Below are 21,071 nucleotides of genomic sequence, written 5' to 3' on the forward strand. Positions count from 1 at the left end.
CAAAGTGAGGCTTTGAACAATGCAATTGATTAACATATTCATTGTTCTTTTATGCTTTTGCCTTAAATTTTTACTTCTATTTAGGGATCAAAGACATCTGAATACTCAGCTAACAAATGCTCCTGCAAAACCACCTTTGTAAAACACAGTGGCACCAAAAATGCCTATCAAGGTCAAGGGACCTACAAACATGCTAAGGAAAACAAATCTATGAACCAGTTTTATTTTTATTTGCATTTAACATGATTATACACATTCATGTGTCTAACATGATCTGCACTGTTACATTAAAAATACAGTACAATAACATTCAACATGAGGTACTTCATATTTATATTTTTTTCCTTCATAAATAATGCTGTAAGCTGCTAAATTCAAGCACTATGATGCACATGTGGCTAGTGTCTTGAATTAGCTGAGCTTATTTAAACACCTTAAAAAACAAAAAAGACAGTTCAGTGCAATAATTATGTAGAAATTAGATCATTTACTTAAATACTATATTAAGATATGCTTAAAGAATATTACATTAGAACTGCTAGCCTAGTTATCCTTTATCCCCGGGAAGAACAATGACAAAGACTGCCAGAGACACTGGGAGAAGCATCTACAGAGTATTCTGTTTAATAAAGTTGTGTTTAGACACTAACCTTGCCTGCCTTGTCAGAACAATGGTTGCTAGGTTTAAAAGCTACAAAATTTGAGATTATAAAATATAATAAAGCAAGCACATTAGCCTTCCTTCCATGTTGTTGAAAATGTAGAAGGGAGAATGGGATTTTAAAAATACAATTTCTTATTCTAAATACAATTTTCAAATTTAACTTACAGCTCTTGGCACCAGTCCATCAGATAGTGGATGTGTCTTTTTTTGGAGTAATAGTAACTAACATAAAATTAGGCTCATCTACACCCAGTGCACAGGATCTCATATGGCCTGACTTTCACCCCGTGGCTCCCTCCACATGGAGGGCAGCTAACAGGAGCACGGGACGTGAGTGGTACTGAATGAAATCTTCACTCTAAGGTTATCATACCCACATCAACAAACTGATATGATGAAATCAGTGCTAAATTAAGTTTCTTCTCCTCTGGCTTAAAAATGAGTGCCTCCTAATCATGTGGAGAGTCTACCAACGTGCACAGTAGCTACAAGTTACTGAAATGTTTAAGCATACTTTTAAAAAAACAAAATCCTTTGTAGAATTATTTTTTAAATTGGAAATGTACCTTAATTTCATAGATGCTTTGCCAAAACGACTGTCATCTCCCTAGTAAGAAATAATTGTTAGATAATTTTGAAAAGTTGTTCTGTGAGTGCTCATCTATATATAATCACGATAACAGCTTCTGGTCATCTATGCTAACAGACGCTAAGTAATGGCAAGGCTGATTAGAACATTTCCATCATCCAGTGTTCTCCTCCATCAGAGAAGCCCGCCAAAAGCAATGAGCCCATTCTACAGGGGAAGAAGTGACCCAGAAGCACAGGAAGTCAAGGCAGTCACTTATTGGGGCCTTGCTGGGGCCAGCAGGGGGACTGCTTCTGTCCCACCTTGTGCGGCCGGGCAGGGAGGAGACAATTTCTGAGTTGGCAAATGCACTTGCACGGGCAGGTCACCCACCCATACATAGCCACCCCAGGACTAACCCCTGGCTCCAGGCAAGCCTGCCTCAGGGCTTGCAGAGCAGGAGAAGGAGGCGGCCGAGGGCCACACTCTGGGTGGCAGGGAGCCATCTCAGGATCAGACTGAGCAGAAGAGCTGCCCGGAAACACATGGATACTTCAGCTGGAAGTGAACATGTTGGACATCACCAGGATCAGGGCACTGACCTCACAAGCCATCACGGAAGGAGACTTCTTGGGTGAGCTTTTCCCTCTGACGTTATCCATGGACAAGTAAGAGCTGGATGTGGTGCTGATGCAGAGAATACTACGTATCATCAAGTGTATTGCTCCAGACCATGTTTAAAAACCCCACAGGCATATATTGGCACTTAAGATGGCCAGAGGCCAGATTCTAGCAGTCTAGGAACAGACATAATTAACTAAGATAGTATGTGGTCCAAGTAGATCAGTAGAGTATATTTCAGATTAAAAAAAGAAAATCAGTGAATAAAAGCATCTTTTTACATTAAAGTGTAGTGCTACAAAACTAATTATTATTCCATTTATCTAGAGAATTGTTTGGTCCTGTTTTCATGGGAAAAAGGGAATAGGAATTCTCTACAGTACAACTTTTGAAAACAAGCAAATGGTGGAGATCAGAAGCTAAGTGGGGAAGAAAAGAGTTTGAGTTTCTCAAACTGTGTTCTACTGTGGCATCAATTAACTGTACTGCAGGACTTCTTTAGGTTTCCTTTTTAGACTGTTTTAGCTTAAGTAGGCCTACAACTTTTTTCTAATGAAAAGATTTTATAATTTAGCTCCTTCTAAGAGATGTGTGTATACTGTAATATTTTGTCTTCTAAACTAAAATACAAATCTGCTTGTAGTAGAATTTATGGCCTAAACAAACACCCAATTTCCTACTTTCCTGTATTACATTGACACTTTGCAGTGTTTAATATTTAACAATCTTAGGAATTTAGGACTTAAGAAAAAGCAATGCCCAGAAATAAAATATTTAAAAGGAAATAAAATAAGAACCCAACATGACTGTTTACCTTCTAAATTATTACTTATTACAAAGCAAAGTTTCTTTCAAAATTGTACACTGAGGTTTATGTTACTTTTTTTCTGGGGGGGTAGAGGGGGTTCTGTTTAAAAATAACTCTTGTCATTATTTTAGACTATTTATTTCTATTTGTCAAAATAAAGCCCTAAAGGGAATTCAAGGTGATCCAAAAATCTTCTTAAGAGGGACAAAACTGGGAGGTGGCTGGGGCAGCTGGAAAAGGGCACAAGTTCTCCCCAGGTGTATAGATGTGGCTCTAAAACCACAAAGCCTGAATAAGAACTTGGCTCTTTTAAGCATATAGTTAAAAGCTAAATGCTGCATTTCTGCCTGTACATAATTAAAAGCTTGAAAAAAATGAGAAACTGCTTATAGTTTCATTCATAACAAATTATCTGCACTGATCACATATCTGCAGATGAGCTAAGCATCAAGCAAGTAGGAAACAGATGTACACTCAGAGCTCACACTGCCTCGGGCAGCATTTTTAGGCATAGAATATGAGTTCGGGGATCTGCCCTCCCTGCACCCCAGTGCCATTGGTGCTGTCTGAGGAACACTGAAACTGGACAGTCACTTTGCCACACTGAACTTCCGTCATGCCTTCCTGTCCAAAGTAGCTGAGTTCATTGCCATCCAGTATCACGCTTGCTGTGTAGAAGGTGTCTGGCTCGATCTGCACTGGGTACTCAAACCACACAGGGAAGGTGCTGCTGGAGCCATCGGAGAAGTACTTGCTCAAGTTCTGCCCCAGGACAACGCCCTGCCGCTTGAGTTCGATCTTGGCGCTATACTCTGCAGAGCCACAGCTGGAGCCATATAGCCCAAAACCAGCTATGAACACTCTCTTATCAACTGCAAACTGGATGCTGTCACAACGGCCCCGATAGCGCCACTGGTTGCTCCGATAGGCACATGACTGGAAACGGTGACAGCGCTGGGGGACAAGGCCCTTGCGGGCTTTACTCACAAACTGCAGCTCGGGCTTTTTGGCTGCAGTGTACCAGAGGAAGATGTCGTTGGTCTCATTGAGAGTCAAAACTCCAGACTGTGCAGCACCATTTGCAAAATCATCCAGGGCCATTGTAGGTATGCGGATCAAGTAAAGCGCCTTCCCAAGGACCTTGCGCTTATTTTCAATGCTCAGAGCTAGGTCTTGCCGTTGGCATTCTACTTCAGCCCAGTTGAGAGCTGCCTCAAAAACCACAATTTCTTTGGCATTCAGAGTTTCCCTGCAGAGGATACTTTCTAGTGTCTGGAAGTCAATATCACAGAATCCCTCAGACTTGAGGGCTAACTCGGCCTGGGCATCGATCACCTCCCAGCATCTCTGGGTCAGGTCTGGCTCCTCAAACAGGCAGCTCTGGGAGAGGAGCACACAGGCATTCTTGGCACTCAGGCTGGTCTCCAGGAAATTCACACAGGCTCTGGCGAGGTGAGGGACGATATACTTTTTGGCAGCATAAAGAGTGGCCAACACTGTGTCAGCAGCCAAGTCAATCTCATCACAGTAGATATATCTGAAAAAAAGCACACAGCATGTGAGCGGAACGTTCACAAAATGAACGTGTCCAGCCAGGAAAGATGCAACCACTGTCAAGTTAGTGCCAGGAAAATCATCTTATGTGACAATTGTTACAAAAATGATTAGGGATTAAAGAAACATCTGAAATAGGCTCATAAATGATTAATATTTCAACTCGTTAGGTACATTTGTATCAAGACATTTAACCTTGTGTTAGCATTCCAGCCTCTACTTTAGAAGCTTCATTCAATGTCTTCTCAAAAAAAATAAAAAATAGAAGACAAAGACACAATAACTGAGGAAGAAGTACATTATCAGATATAGTTTCCATTAAGGAAAAAAATAGCAAAATTCTATTACATCAAGGAATAATCTATGTTCTTGGGGCTATCTATATACTTTAAAAATTTTTATACACTTAAAATTTTTCTGTACATTCAGCAAGAAGCATCTCTCTAATGCTACAATGTAATAAGCAATGACTGCATCTTGATGATTCTAACCAAGTATGACTTGGATTTTTCCTAAACAAAAATTAAATCCTGAGATTTTTAAAGTAGTTCCACATTCAATGGATTATCAAATATGGGCTTCAGTGCTATCTTCCAATTACCTTTACATAGAAGGCAATGCAGTCTCTTTCTCTAGCTCTTTCACTAAAACTCTATAAACTCTTTCATCTCCCCCATACATGCCTTTGACCTTCAGAATTGAAGAATATATGACCTCTAGATATATTTAATTAAAAGACTAAGAAAGCTTAAACATGCACTATTTCTGTTCTTCTGTTAAGTATACCTATGTCAAGAGATGTCTGAGTGTTTCGTGGGGACTGTGGCAGTCTCTCAAAATGGTATGTAGAAGTAGAAATCATCTGCTGCTTTCTGATTGCTCAAGTTGACTAAGAGTCAGTGAGAACTACATATGGGTGAAAAATACATACTGGTAATGCTTAATTTTTAAATTTTTCTAGCTAACATGTTTAACTACATGCTGTGAAATTTCCCTTTAGTTATTACATTGCAACTTAATGAAACACACATCACAAGAAATTAGCAATGGCATCTTTAAGAAAGTAAAAAAACACCAGGAGATGGCAGTAAGAAAAATGTCTCTGATCACAGATGGAGCCCACATGTCTGCTCTCAAGAAGCTCATCCTCTTCTCTGACAGGACAAGCCATCTACCACACTAGGTAAAACACCTGCAGCTTAGTGATGCTCTGACCAGAGAACCAGGACTGCGCAGGACTCTAGAGCATGGTCAGCACTTCGTAGCTCTTACCTGCAACTGTCAAGTGAGCAGTCTTCCCTTTTTCTTGAAAGCCCCCCTTCCAGGAATACTTTTCACAACGTAGGAGTGAGGAAAACCTGGCCTCCACTATCCCTGGCGACAATGTGGTATGGATCAATGATGGCATGGCAGCAAACGGCACCTTACTACATTCTGACTCTTACCACTTTATGTGAACTGCATGTACAATATTTAAAAGCTGTTATCAAGATATATTCTAGGCAATACATTTATGAGATAAGATGGTTGCCCAATGATGAATCAAATGACTTAGGTGAAATATAACTCTTTGTGATTCTATTTTCCTACTTGTGTATGTATCTGTAATGACAATACTCTATTCAAATGCAGTGAAGTCAAAATGAATGCAATACTAGTGTTAGCATTCTTCTCCGCAACAGATAATATCAAATATACAAAGCTGACTTGACTGGCAAAAGACAGAAACAAACACGAAAACCCTTGTAGGTAAAATTGGTTTCTGTACATAGGTCTCTAAAGGACTACAAAGGTCACAAATTTGTTGGTTGGTTTAAAGTGCTGGATTAGTTTATCTTTTGGTACTTCACAGGCTCACTTGCCTTTAATTCCCTATCTCTCACTGTGAAAGTTCTTGTCAGAAGCTATTAGATTTCAAAATTGTAATACAAATAGAGAATTGAATACTTTTAAGTTCTACAACTAACCATGTTACTTATTTTTTAGTTGACAGCAGATAATATATAGCAACATTTTAACCACTTGTGGGATATTACTGTCCAACTTGACCCAGTGAATAATGTTTTTCAACATACCTTATATTTATTCCAGGGAACCAAAATCTCTACAGTAGCAGGAACCCTGAACTGATATACTTGGTGTGCTAGAATAAGGTTTTAACAAATATATATGTGTATAAAACACATACATATGTATTATACATAAATAATATGTTATTGAATTATCATTGGATTTTTATCACATGGTAGACTATCCCAATGTCTAACACCAGCACATGTCAAAAAAGCAGGTTCTATTTACCTAGTCAACATGTGTTAGATTCTGAAAAAGACCCCTGAGATATAAAACTACTTTTTTAATAAATACATCTTATAGCTTTACATTTCTGTATCTCTCAAGTTTTTCTGTATAAATTTATATAGAACCACAGAAAGCTATTCATCTCTCAAAAATTTCTCCTCTACTACCAAATGCAAATGCTTCCTACCCTTGAGAAATGGTATCTGATTTAATGTTAAGGGTGTGTGTGTATATGTGTGCACACATAAGATTATTTCAAGAGATAGTAAGTTTTACACTTGCTGATAGGAAACAACTCCTAGAAAACTTAGAAATCTCTTAAAGTGGTGGTATCTAAAGAAGGTATATAATTTCCAGAATTGTGAAGCAAAAAATTTAATCTGTATCTTTAAAAACTTCTTCAGACAATGCTTTCAGAGAGAACATGCTCTATTGAGATAATTCCAGACAGATTACACCAGAAAGTTATTTTTCTTTAATTGTAAGTCGTTAAAAATAAAATCACTATACATGCCACTTGGCCCCAAATCCCATGCCAAAACATGAATATAAAGGCTGCACCATTTCACATGCTTTCCACTAAGATGTTTCTCCAAAAAAATTTACAGAGTAAGCAGCACCCTCTTTCTTCATCAGAGTCTCCCTTTTCTGTTGCACAGAACTTGTATTTAACTGTGAAACCAGCAGAGTACAAATACAGCATAAACAAACTCTTTGCAAACATATGAATGACGCTTACTTCAGCATAGCGAGAAAAGCAGCAGGCTCGACATCTGGTATACGGATTTCATCTTTGTCCTCAGCAAGTTCTCCGTAAAACATTGCATGGAATACAGAGCTTCCAACAGCTAAAACATACTGTGGAGAGAGGGAAATCTTATTTCATGCACTAAACTGAAAGCGTTTTTAGCAAATCAATTCAGAGAAATAACTCAGCAATTAGGTTTAGTGGACGCAAAGCATCTAACACCCCACTCTTTTGTCAAAGCCAAGGGACAGACTCTTGCTATGAAAGCTTAAGATAGATGTTCACACAAACCAGCCTCTACGAGGCTAACTCACTCAAGGCTTTAAGAGATTAATGCACAAGTTCCCTCTTTATAAAACAGATAAATAGAACAAAAGATAACTGATTTCTGGAGAAGAGTAAACATACAACTTTCCTAACCTGTCACAACAACTTCCCATGACAGGAGAGTTAAGAGGGCATGTTTTTGTGTGGGCTCTAAAACAGGGTAGAAGGGGACAAAGAAAAAAATTAAGCGTGGCCAAAGCTCTTTGGAGGGGCCTGCCTTCTCCGTGGTGGTGAGAAACTTGCACTGCTTGCCGTAGGCAAGCTGCCCACCCCAACCAAGTTGCAGGCATCTGGAGAGGGTCTCTCTTTGTAGGTCTCAGGACTAAGCTGGTAATGCAGCTGTTGCTTACTTTGTGTCCTGGCAACCGCTGAGTCCCACCTGGTGGCCCGACCACAAAATGTACATCTGCCATCAAGTCATTATTGAACATCACCGCATTTCTATAAACAGAGGCAATTCATTAATTCACAGCAGCCGGTATTTTTAATACCCCCTCCCACACATATAAAACCCGTAAAAGATTCCCAAGCTAAGTAACAGTTTATCAGGATAAAGCTACAAATAGAGATTCCAACTAACCGACTGTGTTTGGAATCACTGCACACAAAGAAAGTAAGTTAAAAAAAAAAGAAAGTTATCCAAACTTTTCATTAGGACATAAATAGAAGGTTGCTATCTACTACGGCCCACAGACACAACTCTGTCACTTCATGTTACAGCCTGCAAAAACATTTTTATCTAAGAGGAAAACAGCTGTACTGTTTTGGGGAAGATACAAGGCAGTTTTCCATACCAATAAAGCTTCTGGGAAAAGAGGAAACAGATTTATTTTAAAACATATTACAGGCTATGCAAAAGCAGAAACTTCAACACAGGAAAACTTTTAAAGCCAGTGTGCTGGCCGGGCACTTACCTTTCCCGGATGGTAGGATAAAGACCCTGCCAGTTGGGGGCCGGGAGAAGATTGTTGTTACTGAGGTTCTGCTGGTGGTACTGATGGACAGCGGTGCTGCCCGGGGTGGCTGGCTTTTTCCGAGGGAATATGTCAGCAGCCATCTTCTTCTTCTTTTTAGTCTTCAAGGTGATTATTTCGTAACAAACTGGGGGCAACTTGCCGCTGTTGCCGCTGCTGCTGGTATTTGCTTTCTTTGAGCTTTTCTTGGACCTGTTCTTTACTGTCTCTGGAAGCATCAAGAAGAAGGTGAGACATTTCATGTTCTTTTCCTGGTCATCTACCATGAGTACCGTGTGTCTCTCTTTGCAGATAGATATCCCAAATTGGTGCAAACCTCAAGGGAAAGAGGCTGGCACGAGCTAAGATGTTAACAGAAACTAACAAGCTGATATTTTGCTTCTTTTCTCAGCCAGGCAAGGTGACCTTTTCACTATGTTGAATAGAAACTGGCTTTAAGTTTTATCCAGTACTGGGTCTGTTAAATACATCCCCATCATGATTCCTGTTTGTCTCTTATTCACTCATAAGAATAACCCAGTTTCCTAGATCACCTGAAAATGCTACTCTGAGCGAAGATGACAGGCAGGGAACCGGAGCACTTGTTTTCTGAATTAGGTTAGCAAGATGTGCTGGAGCTGCGCGAGTCTGTTCAACCAGCTGAAGTTGTGTGCTGAATGGATAGGAGGAGAGCAGGTTTTACAGCCCTGCAGATGGAGTCAGACAGCCAGAGCTCGGAGCCAATAGCTGAAGTCACCAATCATGATTGGACCAAGTAAAACAGTGACACCTATTGTAACGTGCACGGTTCTGATATTAAAGGAACAGCAGTCGCATTCTCTTGTCTACTATATGATTGTATATGGAAATAAGATAAACAACCTATGAGAGATATTTGAAAACAGGAAGCAGAGTTTGTGCCCACAGATTTTTCTTCAGTAGTTGTACATTTTTATTTCCCCAGTTAAACAAGCAGAAACAATTAACAAAGGCTATTACTACAACTCTATATTTCTAGTAAAATCTTTACCATGGCAGCATTTAGTTTCAAATATTTCAAGAAAATCCTCCATTCCACCACCTAAGAGAGTTTATTAATAGCAAAACTGTACTATACACATTTCTTACAGCTTAAAGGGAAAGGACTTTTTTTTTCAGTCTCTGAATATGAGTTTAATCTAGTCCAAAACAAGAGAGATGAGGTCATTTGTTCACTTTACCTCCCAATGTTTTCTAGCTCCTATAATGTTAGCTGACAGGAATCCAGATCACAAAATACTGTTAATTAGAGTAAGATTATACCAGTAGGCTTAGCTGCACTGAAACATAAGACAAATTCTAAATATAAAAATTAAGATTCAAATGGGACAAATCTGGTAATCAGTGTTTAAGGGTTGTAATTCACTAAAAATAGGTCAGGTGGGGCCCTATTCAGGATCTCAAAACCTAACATAAATGTTATGGCTACATTTAGCCTTGCCATAATTTTAAAGAATATAATCCACAACTTGTAACACAAAACCAGTAACAAGGCTATTCAGATGATAAATGTTCTGATGCTGCATAGTTAAAATGCAAACAGGTTCCCTCTGCTTTGAGTCAGAAGAATACAAACTACTATGTGGTTTCATAGATGTGAATCCTCCAACAATTTCTAGCTTTGTTGAGTAAGAAAAAAACAAAAACACCTGCTGTAGTTTCCACACATGCTTATTTATTTCTCAAGAGGGACTAATGAGGAGATTTAATCTCCCCTCTCTATTTGAATTACTCTCATTTGTGGAAAGTGCAACAGCTATTTGCCACCCCCCACCTAATGCACCTTCATGATACAGCCCTACACACAACATCCATCTGAGTAACGAGTGCCTGACAGACTGAGGGCTCAACAAATAGGGCTTTGACTGTTATTATTACAAAACATCTACTGAAGATAACACACCAGAAATCAGACTTTAAATCCCTGAGACCTTACATCACTACACCAAACCAAGGAATAGCCTCTTTATTGTCATCATTACTACTAAAACTGTTTGCAAAGTCACTGCAAGGAAGGTTGAACGTGGGAGAACCAAGGTCTTTGGCACGAGGTTATTCACCCCATTTTGGATGGATGCTAGAGTGCTGATTTAGTAAATTACCCTGTTCCCATCACAGGGCTCCTATACACACAGAAGCACACACTTCAATATGGCCTTCAAACAGACTTAATACAATTTAGAGAGAGCTCTAGAAACTAGTTTCAGAAAGAACATGATGAAAGCATGAAGACAGAACAAATGAGTTCCTATCTGACTGAATATTCAGGACATGATTAAAACCAAAGGATTTCTCTCCTGTTCAATTGCTACTCAGCGTCCTGACCACTACCCTCCTAGAAAGCCCCCATGATAGGAGGGTCCTTCTGACAGGGATTTATCCCATATATACCTGGCTTTCAGATCACAGAGTAATCAATTAGAGTGGAATGGGAAACAAGCTGCTTTCAGACAAACATACTAATAACTGGCCACTGGACAAACAAAATAGAAGAAAAAGAATAAAAAGTACACATAAGAACTTACAAGGCTTTGTGGTTTTTATTCATTCTGCATATTGTGGGTAGTTCGTGAGAAATAAACGGGTTTGAAACTTTATTTCTCCCTTTGACTGATTTTGGTTTTTAGAGGTATTTTGTCCAGGGATTTCCTTTCCCCAGACTTACAATTGGCATAGTTGGCAGGATTCCTGTGAACCCGAAATCTGTCATAATGGGTGCGACCTTTGGGAGTGCCGCCCCTAGAAATGATGGGGAGAAGCAGCGCTCATGCCAAGGGACATGTGTCTACACTCGTGTGGTCATGGAGGCGCCACCACTGCTGCTGGCCATGCCAACCCCGGCCTGTGGCCCGAGCCTAAGGCTACTGCTTCTGCACTGCTGCTGCTCTTGCTGCCGGCCAGTGGCAAGGAGCAGAGGTCCAGGTCACCTTGATAGAGAAGCAACTGGCTGCTGTGTACCACGCCTTGCTGGCTACAGAGCCCATCACTGGAACAGCTCCGACCAAGGTAATAACCTCCTATTCCATTGTGGGGTGGGTGCAAGACTGTACCCAAAGGCCACGGAGTGGTGTGGCACAGACACCTACAGTATATCATGTGACTGGCCACTTGCCATTGGCATCCCCAGGGAATGATGAAGCAGATACACTGGCCCAGATGCGCTGGCTAGAAGGAAAGCCTGCCTCTGATGTGGCCCAATGGCTGCATCAGTGTTTGTTGCACATGGGGCAAAAGACAATGTGGGTCTGTTGGTGGGGCTTGCCTTTCACCTTTGAAGAAGTCACAGAGCCTGGAAGGAGTGCCCTGCACATTGTACAGATCAGCAAACTACCAAGAGGGGCCTACAGCGTCTCTCTGCAGCCTACGGTCAGTCGCTGGTTACTGAGAGCAATTGAGGTACCCACTTTATTGGACATGTGTTGCAAGGATGGGTGCAGCAATTAGGAGTAAAATGGACGTGGTCCTGGACATTTCAACACATGGATCGGCAATGGCTGGCTCTTCTGGAACCTTGGGGAAAGGCCTGGAAGCTGGCCTTCTGTGTATTGCTGTAATAACAGCAAATTGGCCCCAGACAATCACGGTTATTTGGTTCTACGGTCTTTGTGTCCTGGATGTGTCCCCTGGCTGCAGCTGCCGCGTGATGGCTGGAATGGACGAGCTTTGGACTTAATCTGCATGGGACTTTGAACCTAGCTGAACCCTCTGGCTTGAGAATTATGATTGTGTTGCTGTTGTCAAGAAAATAATGTTTAAAGAGAGGCTTGACTTTGTCTAATATTTGGTAAAAGTTTTGTGAGCAATCTAGCTTGATTGTTAGGAATGAGTAAATAAGTGTAGAAACGTATTTTTGTGCTTAGTGAGAGACTGTGCTGTGAAGGAACCTAGCTGAATCCTCTGGCTTGAGAATTAGGATTGTGTTGCTGTTGTCAAGAAAATAATGTTTAAAGAGAGGCTTGACTTTGTCTAATGTTTGGTAAAAGTTTTGTGAGCAATCTAGCTTGATTGTTAGGAATGAGTAAATAAGTGTAGAAACGTATTTTTGTGCTTAGTGAGAGACTGTGCTGTGAAGGAACCTAGCTGAATCCTCTGGCTTGAGAATTAGGATTGTGTTGCTGTTGTCAAAAAAATAATGTTTAAACAGAGGCTTGACTGTGTCGAATATTTGGTAAAAGTTTTGTGAGCAATCTAACATGATTGTTAAGAATGAGTAAACAAGGGTAGAAACTGAAGGGCCCCCACCCATAAGATGGTGAACTTCCTGCTTCTCTTCCGGGTCCTTGGTTCCCGCCGGCGCCATCTGAACCCCAATCACCCCATGCCCCTTCCTATATAACCCAGCACCTTTCCCCAATAAAGCGGAATTCTCCGGTGAGTTGCTGCTGTGTGTCGCTCCTTTCTTTTCATTAGTGCCGAAACCCGGGAGACGGGACACCCCAACTGGGCCCCGTCTTCCCCCCCGACACCAGCAGCAGCTTGCCCTCGTCCTCTTTTTCCGGCGCTGGCTCCTCACACTCACCACTCCTCTCTGGCCTTTGGGTAAGTTTTCCCCCGAGGTGGGCCGCTCTTCCCCGAGCTATCGCAGCGCCATTGACCGTGATCGTCCGGCAAGGCCCTGACGCTCGGGGACGAGGAGGGAACTCTCCCCGCCTTAGGCCTTCACGGCTGAGGCGGACCCTCAGGCCCCTCCTCCAACAGCCATAAACGAGGTGACTCCTTTGCGGATGAGAACGCTCCCTTCCCCCCTCCTCCTCTTTCCATTCCTTCCACCGAAAATTCCTTCCGCCGAAAATTCCTAGTACTAGGTACCTCGTGACTCTGGCACTCTGCCTTCTTAGAGAAGTCTGGGTGACGACCCACACTTCCTAAGAAACCGACTCGTATACGAGTTTCCGCAGACCCCCAAGGATCACCGGGAACGCCCTTTGTCTCCTTGCGCTCTGCTCCCAGTCCGAGGGTCTCCGTTCGTCTTCCCCTGTTTGTCTCCTTCTCTGTCCTTTAGCCATGGGAGCCTCCTCATCCCTCCCTGAAAGTTCACCTCTTGAATGCCTGCTCAAGTGTCTAGCCACCCTCTCCCTGAAGCCTGATATAAAACCAAAACTTCTCCATAAATACTGCTCCCAAGATTGGCCGACATGCCCCCTAGACAATAACAACCAATGGCCCGCAGGGGGAACTCTTGATCCTAACATCACTCGCGATCTCTTTAACTACTGCCAGCACCTGAAAAAATGGAAGGAGATTCCCTATACTGAAGCTTTCCCCCTCCTCCTCCCGCCTCCCTCGCCGCCGCTGCCTCCCCCCAAGTTCTCCTAGCCTGCAAGCCGTCTCCCCCGCAAAAGCCTCCCGTTCACTCCCTTCCCCCTCCTCTCCTACAACAGCCCCTCCCCCTTCCTCCACCACCATCTCCTCCCCCATCTCACCCCCCTGCAGTTCAAGCCTGAGCCTTTCAGTCCCCCTCTGGGACATAGCAAGATCCGAAAGTATCGTGCGTGTTCACGTCCCTTTCTCCTTAGGAGATTTAGCCCAACTTGAGAAACGCCTAAGTTCCTTTTCCACCAATCCCACGACATATATCAGAGTTTCAATGGACCCTCCAGTCATACAGCCTCACACATCATGACATTTTCATGCTCCTGGCCAATACCCTCCTTCCTGAAGAGCATAGACGAGTTTGGTACTTCGCCCAAACGCACGCCTCCGAAACCCACAGGACTGACCCCACCTATCCCCCTGGCCCCACCGCTGTCCCCGAACAAGACCCACACTGAGATTATAACACCGCCGTCGGTCTCTGCTCTCGAGATATCTTCGCCTGCTGCTTAATAGCAGGTCTGAAAAAAGCAGCTCGTAAATAGTCAATTTTCAAAAGCTCCCTCCAAGTTCTTAAACAGACTCACTCAAGCCCTATTACAGTATACCAGCCTGGACCCAGAAACGCCTGACGGGAGACATGTCCTTATGTCATACTTCCTAGCTCAAAGCTACCCCGACATTAAACCTAAACTCAAAAAGTTAGAACAGGGCCCCGCTACCCCACAGACTGAGATCCTAACAGTGGCCTTTACAGTCTTCCATAACCGGGAGGAGGAGAAAGAACACCGTAAACAAAACGCTGATCAGGACAATTTCCAAATGTTGGCCCAGCTGATGAAACCACAACCTGGGCGCTCTTCTACAAACAAGCCCCCCCAGGAGCTTGTTTCAAGTGCGGACAAGAAGGACATTAGTCAAGGGCTACCACCCCATGTCCCAGATGCCACAAAAAGGGCCACTGGGGGTCTGATTGCCCAGCCACCCAAAGGGGAGGCTGGACGAACAACCCCCATCCTAAGCCCGCCGTAGTGGGGCTGGCAGAAGAAGATTGACGGGGCCCGGGGGCTTCTCGCCCGACCATTTCCATCACCAAACAGGAGCCCAGGGTTACTTTAATAGTAGACGGTCGCCCCATCTCCTTCCTCCTAGACACAGGAGCCACCTTCTCAGTCTTGCGGGAATACCGGGGCCCTACCACGCCTGCCATTACTCCTATAGTCGGGGTAGGAGGTAAACAGATTTTCCCATTAAACCCCCCCCCCCCTTTTATGCACAATCCAAGACAATCCCATACCTTTCTCCCACTCCTTCCTGGTTATGCCCCAGTGTCCCATCCCCTTAGTAGGATGGGACATCCTTTCTCTCCTCCATGTTTCCATAACTATATCCACTCCCACAGTCCCCAGTACTCCCTTTCTGATGGCCCTCATAGCCAACGACCCCCCTCTACCCAATGAAAGCTCCAGTTCCGCCCTCATACACCCTGCAAATCCCAGAGTTTGGGATATTACAAGCCCCTCCGTGGCTCTATGTCCTCCTGCCTCTATCAAATTACGTGACCCCTCTCAGTATATCTGTCAGGCCCAATACCCCCTAACCACTTCAGCCCTCATAGGCCTCCAACCCATCATTCAAGATCTTTTAAACAAAAATTACCTCAGACTCACTCACTCCCCGTTTAATACCCCCATATTAGCTGTTAAAAAAACCAACGGATCTTTCTGCCTCATCCAAGAGCTTCACCTCATTAACATGGCCATCGTCCCTATCCATCCCTTAGTCCCAAATCCATACACCCTTTTATCGCAGATCCCTGCCTCGGCCTCCCACTTCTCAGTCCTAGATCTCAAGGACGCATTTTTTTCTATCCCTCTGGACCCCTCCTCCCAAGATTTTTTCGCCTTCACCTGGACGGACCCATACACAAGACATTCTGAACAACACACTTGGACAGTTTTGCTACAAGGCTTCCGAGTCCACCTTATTACAATACGTGGACGATCTTCTACTCTGCAGTCCCTCCTGGGAACAGTCTCAACTTGACACTGCCTCCCTACTTAACCTTCTAGCTTCCAGAGGTTACCGGGTATCCCCTGTCAAAGCTCAAATCTCTTCCCCTTCTGTCACTTACCTCAGATTTCTTCTATCTCAACAAAGAAAGTCCATTACCTTAGACAGAAAACGGCTCCTCTCTGACCTGCCCGTTCCCAAAACCGAGACAGAAATCCTTTCCTTTCTAGGCCTGGCTGGGTATTTTAGAGCGTGGATCCCTAACTTCTCCCTGTTGGCAAGACCCCTATACGACCTCAGCAAGGGCCCCCCTGAAGAACCATTATCCTCACCCCAACACTCCTTCATTAAGCTCCGTTGAGCCCTTGTGGAAGCCCCAGCTCTCCATCTTCCTGATTTGTTGAAGCCCTTCTCATTATACATTCATGAGAGGTCCAGTCAAGCTCTAGGAGTCCTAGGCCAATATTATAGTCCATCCTTTGCCCCAGTAGCTTATCTTTCCAAGTAATTAGACCCCACAGTTCGGGGATGGGCCCCCTGCCTATGGGCATTAGCCGCTGGACAGCTCTTGCAGAAGGAAGCTCATAAACTGACATTCAGGGTGCCCCTTACCATTCTGTCCCCACATCACCTAAAGGATCTCTTAACCTACAAAAGTTTACAGACTCTCCCTCCCTCCAGACTCCTGAACTTACTGTCCTCTTTCCTCCAAAATCCCGTTCACCCCCTTGGCCATCCATACACGAATAATGACTTTTTCCTCTTTTACTGCTCCCTCGCTCTCTCTCGCTTTTTTTCCTCATTCCTATTGTCTTCCCCGCCACCCCAGCCTCCTTTGTATGGTGATTCAAAGTCAGACAGACTTACACACAGCATCAAACAAAAATTACTGCCCTCATTGCCACATCAGACTGCCCTCTGAAAGGCTGCTCCGAGCCTTTATACCTCCACTTTCCTCCCTCCACCGAAGTGTTCACTAGCAGCTACCTTTATTCTCCTACCTCTGCTTCCTCTATGACCAAAAACAAGCCTGTTGCAGGCGATGGCCAGACACCTACAGAGATGTCCCTACTGGTCTTGCGCCATTCACTACATGGGTAACTCCCGGTACCCATAGTATTACTCCTCCAACCCATTCTCTTCAATACTAACAAACCCCTTCCTCACCTGGCTGTGGCCCATTGCAGGCCCTATAATAATCATTCTTCTCGCCTGTCTCTTCTTACCTTGTATAGTAAAGTTTATCAAATCCCAAGTCGGTAAAATCTCTAATCAAACTTTCAACCAGCTTTTACTCAGGAACTACCAGCTTTTAGCCACAGAAGATCCCTCACCCTCACGTAACCTCCTCACCACACGCTGAGACGGACTCCTCTCTCCACTGGAAACTGTTCCTGGAAACAATGGCCGCAGACGCCTGGCTTCTGGCACCCGTATCCTCTTGGCACCATTAGAATCAACAAGTCCTCGACCTATAGTTACAGGGAACCTTCATTGATTTCCAACCTGAAGAAGTCCACATCTACTCGTCCTTACTGTGGGGAGTCCTATCAACCCTTTCCTCCCGGTCCTCAAGCCCTCACTCCCTTCTCTGCCCCCATTCAGCAGGAAGCAGTCAGAGAGAAAGCAACGTCCACAACCCCATAGAGGAGAAAGGGGGCAATTAAGGGCCCCCACCCATAAGATGGTGAACCTCCTGCTTCTCTTCTGGGTCCTCGGTTCCTGCCGGCGCCACCTGAAGCCCAATCACCCCTCGCCACCCTCCCAATCCCAGCACCTAGCCAATAGCCACCAGCCCTGTAGAAGTAACACCACAATCACCCCATGCCCCTTCCTATATAACCCAGCACCTTTCCCTAATAAAGCAGAATTCTCCAGTGAATTGCTGCTGTGTGTCGCTCCTTTCCTTTCAGAAACGCATTTTTTGCTTAGTGAGAGATTGTGCTGTAAAGTACATTTACTTGATCTACATAGGCTGAATCCTCTGGCTTGAGGATTATCAAGATTTTATTGCTGTTGCTATTGCATGTTACTAGATTGGTCGGAAGAGGGTGATTGAGTAAATTGTAAGGCGAGATTTCTGGAAGGGTGGATTGTGGGTAAAATTGAAACATTTCCAGAATATCTCGCTGGGCTTTAGTTTATCTGCATATAAATAGGCATTCAGAGGTAGAAAGAAGTATGGCTTTAGTGCATTTGCATCTTTCCTCAGGGGTGGAGAAGTTCATCTCCATATAAATGGGTGATTACCTGGGCAACAGAGGGCTTATCTGTACCTGAGAGGTGAGGGGGAGGGCCAGCGTGGTTGCTGCTGGAGCAGAGAGGGAAGACAACCTGGGACTGCAGTTTGTGAGAAATAAACGGGTTTTGAACTTTATTTCTCCCTTTTTAGAGGTATTTTGTCCCAGGATTTCCTTTCCCTGGACTTAACAATATTTTCAACATCCTTTACAAGAAAGGCTTCCACAAACACTACACTTACGCCACTAAAATAAAGGAAAAGAGTGCACATAATAGTTTAAGAAAGAAAATTATACTTTAGGTAATGTTCTTTCTGAAATTAAAGGTTTCAATTATTTGGAAAATTACGTTTAGTGGAAAAGCTTGGGGGATGCATTCCTTAAATGAAGTAGTACTGAGTCTGATTCAACTAGAACAGCGCAGTAAAGAGGGGCATTATTACTCATGGATGTGGGGAGAGATATAAGCATGGCTGTTTTAAACCACAAAAAGTAATCCCATTAAAAAAAATAGGAACAGCATTTTAATTTTTATAGCCAATTTGAAAAGCATGAAAATGTTAATAAAATTGAGCCAATGGAAAGCTTGAGAGATGCCTTTTCGTACCATGGTAACAAGGCAGGTAGTAATACGAGGTCCTTGCTACTCGAAGTGTGGTTCAGATGCAGCAGCATCTTCTGGAAACCTATTAGAAACTCAGAATCTCAGCCACACTTTGGATCAGAATCTGCATTTTAAGAAGACTCCCCAGGTAATCTGTATGATTCAAGTTTGAGAAAACCTCATACAGATTAAACTAAGGGATGTTACAGCATCTTCCCAATGGTCCAGGATCAACATCTGGTACCACATTTTGCTTTTAATTATCAAGTGACTGGAGAAATAAGTCAAAATAATTTAATTTGGTTTAGACATAGAACTTAACCTTCATGTCTTGCTCTGAAATTCTTCTGATCAGGCCCTAAATTCCAGGAGTCAGGTATGTATACAGTCAACTGAGAGGCCCCAAAATATTTTTTTAATTCTCTGGAAAAGAAGCTAAAGGTCAATTATTTTAAGGGATGATGACTAAGACAGTATTAGTGAAAAATGAAGGTTTAAAAAATGGCAAGTGTGAAACAGATGAACCACTTTATATTTTTAAATAATCTACTTCATAATTCTGTTTCAAAACATTAGGACTGTGGCACAGCAAAATTAGCTATCAAGTAAACTGGTTCAATCCTGGCTCAGCCACTGAAAATTAAAGTGTGTGTGTTGCGGGGAGGGGGTCCTGAACAAACCCTTTAGCTTTTTAGGGCCTCAGTTTTTTCAGCCACAAAATGAAGAGGTTCATTTAGAATAGATGAGTGTTTCTCAATCTCTACCCTCAATCCACAGTAAGAAATGAATTGTATAGTCAGATCCAGTACTAACACACACACACACACACACACACACACACACACACGCACATGGAAATTAATAAAACAAAACTTATTCTTAGCATGATACACTCTGACATTTTGTTTTATTCTTTTTTTAAATTTTTTCTTAATGTTGGTCCTGATTCATTCCATTGATTTCATGACCATAGCATAAGTAATACTGGCCTAGATTATTTCTGAGGGCTTTTAAGGTTTAACATTCCAGGGTTCTTTGCCATCAAGTATTTGGACCAGGGGCCACACCAGATAAGGAAGAAGCAAGGATGCATCAACCTAATGGAGCCCATAAAACCCTCAAATTGCACACAGAATTGAGTGTGCATTTATCTCTCTGGAAAGAGAAGCCACAGCTGTGATCTGTCTTTCAGAGTAATCCATGATCCAGAACACAACAAAATGTTATGAAAATCTAAGATTGATTTGAATATACAAATATTCCTATCACTGTATTCTCTGCTTTCATTTATATAATCTATGTCATTAAATACAAATTATGGCTTCTTTTTCCCCTTGAAATTAAATAGTTAAAACCCCATCTATTCAATCTGTAACCCAGAAACATCACCTTCTGGGTTGAAGGGTAATAAAGGATGCCAGCCTGATATCTATTGTCAAATTTCACCTCTAAAGTTTCTAACTATCAGTGTATCACTTGTTCCTACATCTGCTTAATTTTAAAGCTGTTACAAGACATGCTTAATCTGCCCTAATGAAGTAAATAGATCAAGAAACCCATCAATCTTTCAAGAAAAGTGCATACAGGTATCCCCCACTTTTCAAAAGTCTGGATTAGGCCACTTCACTTGAAAGACCTATATGGGCCCCTGTTTTCACTAAGCAAAAGAGATCAAAAGAGTATTTTCACTTTTATGAAAAAAGGCGAAAAATGAAAACAGTATTCAGCATTGATTTTGTGGCGAGCTGCCGTAAAGGCAGTGGGCAGCCTGAGGAGGGAGAGTGGCCCCACCGAGCTCCTTCCCCAGGAACCACACTCTTCATCTCGGTTATCAAGCCACCAGAGCTTTGAATTTTGTCTGTGAGCATCTGTGCTTTACCTCAATTTGTTTTGGGCATCCGTTATCAAGATGTGTCCTATGGTACCGGGAAGCCTAAGAGAGGTTATTTTTTGCGTCTGGAAATGCTAAAAAATTTTCCCATATAAATTAGCAGTAATTGTTTTTTCACTTCAACTCACAAAAGGTTTCATAGGAACCCTACTCTCAGATACCAGGGCAAACCTATATTCTCAAAATATGGCATAATGACTATGCATTGCATCAGGTATTGGGCATACAATGTGAACAAGATTAAGCAAGAAGCTTAAAAGATTTGCTAATAGTGGGTTTTGGATGATTTTTGTAATTTTCCAGAAAGTTCAGTTACTTTTACCTCTTTTCATTCAATTCCCAGTAATAACAAAATTAGCAACAGAATTTAAGCTCACCTATAGAATCCTCTTCTCTACTGGAAGGTTGGCCAGACATCCCTTTATTT

General features: G+C 42.7%; 1 protein-coding gene across 3 annotated transcripts in view; it reads right to left on the reverse strand.

Moving 5' to 3' along the window:
- Window positions 1–207: 207 nt before the first annotated feature.
- The window catches only part of BTBD3 (BTB domain containing 3), a 38,642-nt gene continuing 17,778 nt past the window's right edge, over window positions 208–21,071 (reverse strand). For 2 of the 3 annotated variants that reach the window (XM_036876194.2, XM_057502723.1), the window contains exons 2-5: window positions 8,506–8,773; window positions 7,942–8,032; window positions 7,256–7,374; window positions 208–4,198 (exon numbers count right to left, since the gene is read on the reverse strand). In XM_036876194.2, the coding sequence (XP_036732089.1) occupies window positions 3,166–4,198; window positions 7,256–7,374; window positions 7,942–8,032; window positions 8,506–8,648 (1,386 nt within the window). In that variant the 5' untranslated portion in view covers window positions 8,649–8,773 and the 3' untranslated portion in view covers window positions 208–3,165. Of the gene's footprint in view, window positions 4,199–7,255; window positions 7,375–7,941; window positions 8,033–8,505; window positions 10,367–21,071 lie in introns of those variants that run through there. The other variant, XM_036876192.2, reaches the window with a different exon arrangement.

The sequence above is a fragment of the Manis pentadactyla genome, chromosome 5 (genome assembly GCF_030020395.1).
Source record: "Manis pentadactyla isolate mManPen7 chromosome 5, mManPen7.hap1, whole genome shotgun sequence".
NCBI lineage: Eukaryota > Metazoa > Chordata > Mammalia > Pholidota > Manidae > Manis > Manis pentadactyla.